Below are 10,347 nucleotides of genomic sequence, written 5' to 3'. Positions count from 1 at the left end.
TCACCATACTCAAAGGGATATTCAATGTCTGCTTACTTTGATTTTTTTACCCATCTACCAATAGGTGCCCTTTGAGAGGCATTGAAAAACTTCCCTGGTCTTTGTGGTTGAATCTGTGTTTGAAATTCACTGCTTGACTAAGGGACCTTGCAGATAATTGTATATTTGGGGTACAGAGATGAGGTATTCATGTATGAAACACTATTATTACAAACCAGAGTGAGTCCATGCAACTTATTATGTGGCTTATTTACTCCGGAACTTATTTAGGCTTGCCTTAACAAAGGTGTTGAATACCTATTGACTTAAGACATTTCAGCCTGTAACACAACAAAATGTGGAAAAAGTCAAGGGGTGTGAAGACTTTCTGAAGGCACTGCAGCTGCGAGCAGCAATGAACAGTGTTCACAGGATGTCAGAAAGGACACAAGATCAGTTGGAAAACAAAGTGAGCATTCTATCGCGTAGGAACTATCTTCCTTTGTGTGTAATCGTGAGTCTAAATACAAAATCTGTGTTGTTTCAGATCGGTATGATCGGTAACAGATCGGTAACAATCCAGATTTTTTTTTACCCCTCAAATAAAGGTTTCCGTTTTGTAAAAACATTTCTATTTAGTTGTATATTATTCAGTTTTAGTTCCAGTCTTAGGGACAGAAAGTAGCCTATGCGTGGGAGGCTAGAAGCCAATTATGTGTATTTTTTGTCTTTTTGGGGATGTCACTTCTTTCCACTGAGGGGCAGCAATGCATAAAGTGATGGGTCAGGTCATAGGTTCGGTTTAAAGGTAGACTCAGTGAAATCACATGTTGTTGCACATGAAATAAATATATTGAGGCAAAAATTAGGCCTAGCCTACAATGAGCAAAAATAAATTGATCGATTGAACATGAAATTGATTTCAATATGATTGAAATATGTAGGCCTATACTATTTATCTTTTATTGCAGTCATCTTGGTTTTTGTCCTTCGCTTGTTGGTAGCAATTTCAAAAACATTGGCAACCTTGTATTTGTAGTCAACTTTGTTCTGAAGTTATCATTGGTAAAAGAGAGACTGATAACATCTTGATTCTGTGTTTAGCGGAGATCTACTGTGTATAAAGTGAAGCGGAAGGGCAAAAAAGCATTTAATTAACAACGCACTTAGCTGTTGTGTTCATGGACGTGTTCAAGCGGATCACACAGTCCACCTGGCCGTGCTGCTGCTCCAGTTTCAACTGTTCTGCCTGCGGCTATGGAACCCTGACCTGTTCACCGGACGTGCTGCCTGTGCCAGACCTGCTGTTTTCAACTCCCTAAGAGACAGCAGGAGCGGTAGAGATACTCTGAATGATCGGCTATGAAAAGCCAACTGACATTTACTCCTGAGGTGCTGACCTGTTGCACCCTCGACAACCACTGTGATTATTATTATTTGACCCTGCTGGTCATTTATGAATATTTGAACATCTTGGCCATGTTCTCTTATAATCAGCCAGAAGAGGACTGGCCACCCCTCATAGCCTGGTTCCTCTCTAGGTTTCTTCCTAGGTTCTGGCCTTTCTAGGGAGTTTTTCCTAGCCACTGTGCTTCTACACCTGCATTGCTTGCTGTTTGGGGTTTTAGGCTGGGTTTCTGTCCAGCACTTTGAGATATCAGTTGATGTAAGAAGGGCTTTATAAATACGTTTGATTTGATTTGACTTTTGTCAAGTCGATCGCCGCCTTTCACAGTGTGTTGCATTCTGAACTTGACCAAAGACATGACTAAAACAGGAACCAATTAATGATTTATGTGTTCAGTGGATGTATACAAATCAATGTGATATTTGAGTACCTCTGTCAATAATTGATTGTACAATGTACACTCAATATTATATTATGATTTCAGTTTGTGAGTATGTAATACGGAAATGTGAATATGTGAATTTCGACATTCTAAATAATTGGATGTTCTAATTTGACAGCCATGATTAAACTACATCAGGAGATACATTTTTCCTGGACGTCAAAAATTAAGAAATTGTTTGCAAAACAAATGGCCACTGGATTGACGCAAATAATCCTGATATCATTCTGCCAGGTAAGCATAGGCTATTCGTAGTTAACATTTAATTGAGATGTGTTTTGGGAAAACCTTACCAGCTTTCAATAGATGTAGTTGATTTCGTTTTAAGGTCTGGATTCCGTGGTTCCGTCCACATTCTCTGCAACGCAGAATTTATAGGGCCCTATTTATCCTTACCACTCAAATGCACCCAATATCTGCGGTGCTGCTTGTGGCAACATCATCTCATTGAATCTACCTTTAAATTATGAAGTTAATCTCAATTTGACCTGCCAGATTCACAAGCTTCAAAACCCCATTAGGAAAAAAAGCTTGAAAACCCCATTCGATTTTGCCCCCCCCCCCCCCAAAAGAACTGTTAGTTCATTTTGGAGTCAAATAATAGTTTCCATATAGTTTCAGTTTTTCAAAAGGGTTTTGTTAATTATTTTATTTCAGTTTACTTGTTTTTTCCATGATTCATTTTAGTTTAAATTTTAGTCTACTTTAATGAACTTGATTGGTTGTGCTTGGTGTCAGGATGATGGTGGGTGCACCCATATCACCTGGGCTATAGAGTACAAGCACAGAGAGCTGGTCTTACTGCTGCTCTCCAAAGGGGCTGATGTTAACATCCGAGACAAGGTCAGTACTGTATAGGATGCATGCTGTTCACCCTACTGTACATCCCATCACCTTACCTACCTTCTGTTCTCACAGTCTGAGGAGGGGAGGGGAGGCTAGACACAGGCAAGGTTACAGTGGGATGGATCCCATGGGGTGCATAATGTTCCGGTCTGCACGTTTCACCTACAGTACATGGTGTAATCCAAGTTAAAGGGATGCTTCAGAATGTCACCTTGGGCGCATACAACAAGAAGTCAACGTACCTCTTTGAGGAATTAACAACTTAAGTCATAACTGCTATATTTTTTGTAAAGGAGAACATATCAATTGGTCTGTATGAGTATGATTTCTTCCTCAAAACATTTGTATAGTGTATATGACGTACTGTCTACTGATACACTTGACATAAATGGCCCAAAAAATGAACAATGTATCTTCAAGATACAGTAGCCTTTAGATGCAAGGTTGTTTCTGTGGTGTGTGGGGAAGGTATTGCTCCTGGGTATGTTTTTCCACGTTGACCTGTGATCCCTGTTCAGGAGGAGAACATTGGCCTCCACTGGGCAGCCCTGTCTGTCTCCGATGACATCGCTCAGATCCTGCTTGATGCCAGATGTGACCTCCATGAAGTCAACATCCATGGGGACTCACCTCTACATATCGCTGCCAGGGAGAACCAACTGGAATGTGTGACGTGAGCAGTAAGACAGTCTCCGTTCTCCCAGAGCTGCAGCATGACACCAGGTTGTTCTTGAAAAATATGATTTGTTATCAATAGCCTATCCCACCTGGAATTTTTATCATAAGCGCACTAACCTGCAATGAGACCAGTTGTAGGTGTATAGCCTAGATACATTTATGGCAGGAACCTGTCCACACATAGATGCACACATCCAGAGACAGTGGCTGCGCTAGCCTGGCCAGTGGGTGGCAGTCATGCTGCTGACCATAGCCATGCTGGGGATGATATCTACTCCTCCAGACTGCTTCTGTCCCGAGGAGCAGACGTGAACCTGAGGAACAGAGAGGGGGAGACTGCTCTGGACTGCTGTATCTACAACTCCAAGGTGTGGGCGGCCCTGAACACCAATAAGAAGCTGACAGATGCTAGGAGAAGCATCTGTCTGTTGGAGGAGCTGTAGGAACTGCGTGGTTCAGAATGGATTCCGGTAACTGGGCATCCCTACCCCACCATCATCTGATCAATCAATCAATCACATTTTATTTGTCACATGCGGCGAATACAATAGGTGTATACTTTGCCATCAAATGCTTACTTACGAGTCCTTTCCCCACAACGCAGAGTTAAAAAGTAAGAATATTAGCAAATGAAATGTCTATCTTTTTGTTATACAGTTTCAGCCCAAAATTAAAATATCAGTTTCTCTGTACACTTGATCAACTATGGCTGCACTGTATGTCTTTTGAGTTAGTTGGACTGGATTTGTGTCTTCTCTTGTCTGTTTTCAGGGCTCGGCTGCAGCTCTATAAAACCCAGAGGATGGGCTGGGGTGTGAGGGCACTGCAGGATATTCCTCAAGGAACTTTTATTTCTGAGTGAGAACCTGAATGTTATGGAAGATATTTTATTGAGTGTTTGGAAAACTGCCCAACCATAACTATGATAATGTCTTGGTATACAAATGACATGAGGCCAATTGTGATGTCATGACAACAGATATTAAAACCGGATTTGTCATTTTCAGTTCTTCACTTCATTTTAATGTTGTGATTACACAGAGTATACACAGCAGGCTCTCTTTATTGTGCAGGTACAGTGGGGCAAAAAAGTATTTAGTCAGCCACCAATTGTGCAAGTTTTCCCACTTAAAAAGATGAGAGAGGCCTGTCATTTTCATCATAGGTACACTTCAACTATGACAGACAAAATGAGAAAAAAAAATCCAGAAAATCACATTGTAGGATTTTTTATGAATTTATTTGCAAATTATGGTGGAAAATAAGTATTTGGTCGCCTACAAACAAGCAAGATTTCTGGCTCTCACAGACCTGCAACTTCTTCTTTAAGAGGCTCCACTGTCCTCCACTCGTTACCTGTATTAATGACACCTGTTTTGAACTTGTTATCAGTATAAAAGACACCTGTCCACAACCTCAAACAGTCACACTCCAAACTCCACTATGGCCAAGACCAAAGAGCTGTCAAAGGACACCAGAACCAAAATTGTAGACCTGCACCAGGCTGGGAAGACTGAATCTGCAATAGGTAAGCAGCTTGGTTTGAAGAAATCAACTGTGGAAGCAATTATTAGGAAATGGAATACATACAAGACCACTGATAATCTCCCTCGATCTGGGGCTCCACGCAAGATCTCACCCCGTGGGGTCAAAATGATCACAAGAACGGTGAGCAAAAATCCCAGAACCACACGGGGGTACCTAGTGAATGACCTTCAGAGAGCTGGGACCAAAGTAACAAAGCCTACCATCAGTAACACACTACGCCGCCAGGGACTCAAATCCTGCAGTGCCAGACGTGTCCCCTTGCTTAAGCCAGTACATGTCCAGGCCCATCTGAAGTTTGCTAGAGAGCATTTGGATGATCCAGAAGAAGATTGGGAGAATGTCATATGGTCAGATGAAACCAAAATATAACTTTTTGGTAAAAACTCAACTCGTCGTGTTTGGAGGACAAAGAATGCTGAGTTGCATCCAAAGAACACCATACCTACTGTGAAGCATGGGGTGGAAACATCATGCTTTGGGGCTGTTTTTCTGCAAATGGACGAGGATGACTGATCCGTGTAAAGGAAAGAATGAATGGGGCCATGTATCGTGAGATTTTGAGTGAAAACCTCCTTCCACCAGCAAGGGCATTGAAGATGAAACGTGGCTGGGTCTTTCAGCATGACAATGATCCCAAACACACCGCCCGGGCAACGAAGGAGTGTCTTCGTAAGAAGCATTTCAAGGTCCTGGAGTGGCCTAGCAGTCTCCAGATCTCAACCCCATAGAAAATCTTTGGAGGGAGTTGAAAGTCTGTGTTGCCAAGCAACAGCCCCAAAACATCATTGCTCTAGAGGAGATCTGCATGGAGGAATGGGCCAAAATACCAGCAAAAGTGTGTGAAAACCTTGTGAAGACGTACAGAAAACGTTTGACTTCTGTCATTGCCAACAAAGGGTATATAACAAAGTATTGAGATAAACTTTTGTTATTGACCAAATACTTATTTTCCACCATAATTTGCAAATAAATTCATTAAGAATACTACAATGTGATTTTCTGGATTTTTTTTCTTCTCATTTTGTCTGTCATAGTTGAAGTGTACCTATGATAAAGAAATATGGGAGAACGTGCACAATTGGTGGCTGACTAAATACTTTTTTGCCCCACTGTATGTGGGTGAAATCATTACTGATGCAGAGGCAGATGGCAGGGAAAATGACTCGTTCTTTTTCACCCTGGACAATGAGGTGATTTTAAATGACACCTGGGAGAATCTCACATTGTTATTGGTCAATGGTGTATTCCGAATGTAATATTGTTAATGTGGCATCATTTTTTATTCTTTTGTATACCAACGGGCGGTGCTGAAGAGCACACAATGCCAATGTCAGAGACAACGTTCTTTTGATACCTGTTCCTCTTACAGCACGGCATCTGCTGCTTCAGCTTTTAGTTTGCTTGATGGCTATTTGGTATACTAAAGCATATTGAAAAATGGACAATTTCATGACTGTCTATGCTACCTCCTCACAGGAGGGCTCAACATATCAGCCTTTACTAATCGGATTCATTGAGTGAGTGATTGGAGGCATGGCATTTTACTTTGATGCAATAGATTTTTACAATCTTACGTACTGCACTTGCTTTATGCAGGCCTACTTTTAATGTACGATGTCTTTGAGTACCATCAAAGGCGTCTTGTCATATAAAATGTATAATAATTGGATTTATTGCTTCATCTACTGTTGTGCACGTGGGTGATGTGCACTGTATTGATGCACGACTCTTTGGCAACATTGGCCGGTTTATAAACCACCTGTGTGAACCTAACCTGCTAGCAGTTTGAGTGTTCACCGTGCAACAGGACCTGCGGTTTCCGCACATTGCTTTCTTCTCCAGCAAGCCCATTCAGTCAGGTGATCAGATTGTCTTATATGTTTTGTGCCTCTCACCCAATCATTGAATAGAAGGTGTATTTTCTATGTGGTATTAATGTTGTGCTATATAATGAATCAAAAAGCTAAAGAAAGGCTCCAGTACATGAACACGTGCTTTGATGGTTCCCCCACTCAGGTTTGATTATGGCGATCACTTTTGGAAGGTCAAGAGCAAGTATTACAGCTGCCATTGCTGTTCCCCAACGTGTAGACACTCGTCAGCCGCCATAGCCCAGGGAGCTCAGAGCTTAGAGAGGGTGGCCAGCCCATCCCCAGCCCAACAGTCAAGTTCCCATTTTGCCAAAACACAATCATAACTACCCCATGCCACCTCTGTCCTCCCTCAGCCACCGTGGGGGTCTCTCACTCTCCCCTGACCACCGCTATGACTCCTTTTTTAAACGTAGACTGATATAAAATGTATTTTTAGTAGATTTGCGGACAGGAATCAAATGCTAAGGGTAGCCCTAGACTGTAACAAATGCTCACCTTTTCCATGTCTCCTTTTTATTAAGTGCACAGTAAAGTAATAAAGTACATTTTTCAAACATGATTTATTTCTCATATTTGTTGATGTGTATTCTAGTTTACAAGAAAGCTAGGGGTAGCAAATGCCAATTAATGATGGCCTACAGTAGCCTAGGATACTGTCTAGTTTTGTGCTATGTTATTTAACATGCCCAATTCTCTATTTTAACCATGAATAATATGTAGTATATGTTCTTCTAGCTATTGAACAGTTTTGACATCAGCGACGATGATAGAGATACAGGTAGGCTATAGGCTAGTATTGAATTTGATGCAACCCTCACCCCACCCATGCAGCTGTGTAGCACCACGCAAGACAATAAGCAGCTGTTCATTTTTGCATATTGAAAAATAACATCATACAAGGCAGATTTCAGCTCAGTCTTTAGCGTTTACCAAATAATAAACATCAGTCATATTCTGCTGTAGCCTAGGCTACCCCACCCGGTCATGATAACCCAAAACGCAGCAATACTTGAAAGGGAGGGAGGATTGCCAGAACCACATCTCAGGAGATTGCGGATGCTATTGAATGAAAAAAAAAAGAATAATGATACATTTTTGTTGTCCTTCGTCATTTCTACATTTGCATTGTTTGATGCGATTTATCAAGAAACTTCGGTGATTATTCTGCTCGGGGGGGGTAAAAAAAAACGAGACAGAAGCTGCTTCCCTCTTTTTTCCTGGTGCTATGGATACAGAGACGATACAGGTGGAGCCTGGCGTCTTTTTAGTCACGTGTGCCGATTCATAAGGAGCAGTGGCTGGAGAAAGTGGTTATATTATACATTGCCTGAGAGCGATTTAGCGGAAGCAGAGGTGCCAACCTTGTGTTTTCTCGTTACACCGTGCCCGAATTAATAGGAAGATTATTGGAACGGATCATGTGAGGCACCTCGTTTTCATAAGGAACGTGGGGTAAGGTAATACAAAAGAAAAACTTAAACGCGCAATGGCAAACCAATCGAGGAGGATAAACCAGATACATGCATCTGTTTTATTTGGAGCTTAATTGTAAGTGAGCTATGCAGTCATAGCCCGCCTTATGGCATGCGTTATGCGAATGATGCGAATTGTTATTGCTCGACATTTGTACATGGTAAACTGGCTGTTTTTAAAGCTTAGCCCAGTGAAAAGGGATAGGCTATAGGCTACGTATATGTGGCCATTCAGCCAGAGGAAGACCCATGGACAAATATTTGACATGGAAATATAAACTTTCTCCTTCATGTTTCATATAATTTGAAAATCTTGACAATTGAAAGCATGGGAAGTAACAAGGCGGGGACCAGCCAACAGAATATCTGAAGAAAAATACAATCATTTTATTTTCGAATGTTTGTTGAATATTCTCTTGAACATTACACACACCGAAAGGAACTCGTGGCTGGAACAACTGTGTGTTGTGATGCTTTTTCTCTATCTTTTATCTAGTCTAAGTTTAGATTTTTTCAGTAAGATCTGTGCGATTGTAGAATGGCTCGATTCGAAGAGGAACTATCTAATCGGCGTGGAGGGGTCTGTCAAGCGGGCCCACCAAGGGGGGCAGGTCGGCCAGCAGGCCCCCCAAGCGGCCCTAGGGTGTACAAACAATCAATGGCCCAAAGAGCCAGGACAATGGCCATTTACAACCCCATCCCTGTCAAGCAGAGCTGTCTTACTGTCAACCGGTCTCTCTTCATCTTTAGTGAGGATTGTATCATACGGAAATATGCCAAAAAGATTACAGAATGGCCATATCCTTTGTTGCAACCTAGCCTATTTCTCATACCATTACATTCTTTTATTATAACATTATAGGCCTACTTGGGTTTTAATGGCTTGACGTTATTAAGCACAGGGGGCAAGGTTCCAGACTACAGGGCATGATTATCTAAGTTAATTTACTGTAACCAATGAGAAGATATTTTGTTGACTGGACTTTGTAATACAGTATAACCACTCTCAGTAGGCCTGTATAGCCATATCCACTCTCTCAGACCCACTCCAATAGGTTATTGTAGGTGATATTGTTTCCTTTTTTGGCAAGATTCCTGTTTTCTCCAGCTTTTGGCATCCTCTCTCTGGTAGGCCTACATGCAGCTAAGTTACCTACCAAGAACCTGTCAGACTGGTGTTTCTGATCTGTGGCATAAATCTGATCGGTGGCTACAGAACAATTAACATGAAGGCTGGAGGTGTATTTTTTCTCCCTTTTTCAACCCAAATGGCAGTGCAGTGAAAATCTTGTCAGCAGGATAATTTGATTGGTTTTGTAAAGCACCATAAATTATAGTTGAGGCCTATACTTATTTTACTTTCTACTTGCCTAATGTATTTGATTCCGGTATATGGGCTAAGTAAACAAGCTTGTGTGATAGTCTGCTCAGGGGACTTTGCCACTGTTAGGCTACATATCAAATAACTGCTGTATCGATCCGTTTGTTTCTCAGACCAAGTCTCTCCTAGCAACGTTTCGGCACAAGCGCTCTCCAAGGTGCTGAATCTACCCATGTGCAAAATGCTGCTCAACAGTAGGCCTAAATGGCAAGCTAGCGGGAAGGCTGTCTAATAAACAGATACAATCTATTCTGCGTGCGTGTCCCATCAAAACAATAAGCCATGAGAATAAATGGAAATGGGTTGTGCATTTAGCCTAGTTTACAAAACCAATTTGTTTCTTTTAAGGCAAAATGTATCATTATTGTTGTTTATGTCCATAAAATGCTAGGTAGAAGTATATTGAAAAAAACGATCCACCTGTTGATATGATATATTTTGTATAATTTACCAAATGAGGGATATCCTCTGCAGCTTGTGAAACCTGTGCATCAGTGGAGGCTGCTAACGGGAGGACGGCTCATAATAATGGTAGGAACGGGGCAAATGGAATGGCATCAAACACCTGGAAACCATGTGTTTGATGTATTTGATACCATTCCACTGATTGCCACAAACCTATTTGTGCTGTGCTTAGGCCTCCTAGAGAAACAGTCAACCCTGAAGCATATTTCATGAGATTGGGTTAATGAACCTGTGAGGTATTGCAATTCATTTAC

General features: G+C 41.5%; 2 protein-coding genes across 2 annotated transcripts in view; both read left to right on the top strand.

The window, feature by feature from the left end:
- The first annotated feature begins 1,497 nt into the window (after window positions 1–1,497).
- Window positions 1,498–4,432, top strand: LOC139389889 (histone-lysine N-methyltransferase EHMT1-like). Its single transcript, XM_071136902.1, has 3 exons — window positions 1,498–2,063; window positions 2,568–2,672; window positions 3,194–4,432. Exons 1-3 carry the CDS (start codon window positions 1,950–1,952, stop codon window positions 3,350–3,352), a joined length of 378 nt encoding a protein of 125 aa, XP_070993003.1. The 5' UTR covers window positions 1,498–1,949; the 3' UTR covers window positions 3,353–4,432.
- Window positions 4,433–8,785: 4,353 nt separating this feature from the next.
- Window positions 8,786–10,347, top strand: part of LOC139389871 (voltage-dependent N-type calcium channel subunit alpha-1B-like) — a 143,263-nt gene continuing 141,701 nt past the window's right edge. Inside the window, exon 1 of the mRNA XM_071136869.1 lies at window positions 8,786–9,045. Coding sequence (XP_070992970.1) covers window positions 8,786–9,045 — 260 coding nt within the window. The remainder of the gene's footprint in view (window positions 9,046–10,347) is intronic.

This window comes from Oncorhynchus clarkii, chromosome 30, assembly GCF_045791955.1.
Source record: "Oncorhynchus clarkii lewisi isolate Uvic-CL-2024 chromosome 30, UVic_Ocla_1.0, whole genome shotgun sequence".
NCBI classification, from domain to species: domain Eukaryota; kingdom Metazoa; phylum Chordata; class Actinopteri; order Salmoniformes; family Salmonidae; genus Oncorhynchus; species Oncorhynchus clarkii.
The sequence above is the reverse complement of the archived record's forward strand: the minus strand, read 5'-3'. Positions and strand labels throughout refer to the sequence as shown.

Excerpts from the sequence above, each read along its gene's own strand:
- LOC139389889 (XM_071136902.1), top strand. The coding sequence starts at position 1,950 with ATGATTAAACTACATCAGGAGATACATTTTTCCTGGACGTCAAAAATT. Across the intron at positions 2,064-2,567 it reads TCCTGATATCATTCTGCCAG|GATGATGGTGGGTGCACCCA; the intron begins GTAAGCATAGGC and ends GCTTGGTGTCAG. Across the intron at positions 2,673-3,193 it reads ATGTTAACATCCGAGACAAG|GAGGAGAACATTGGCCTCCA; the intron begins GTCAGTACTGTA and ends ATCCCTGTTCAG.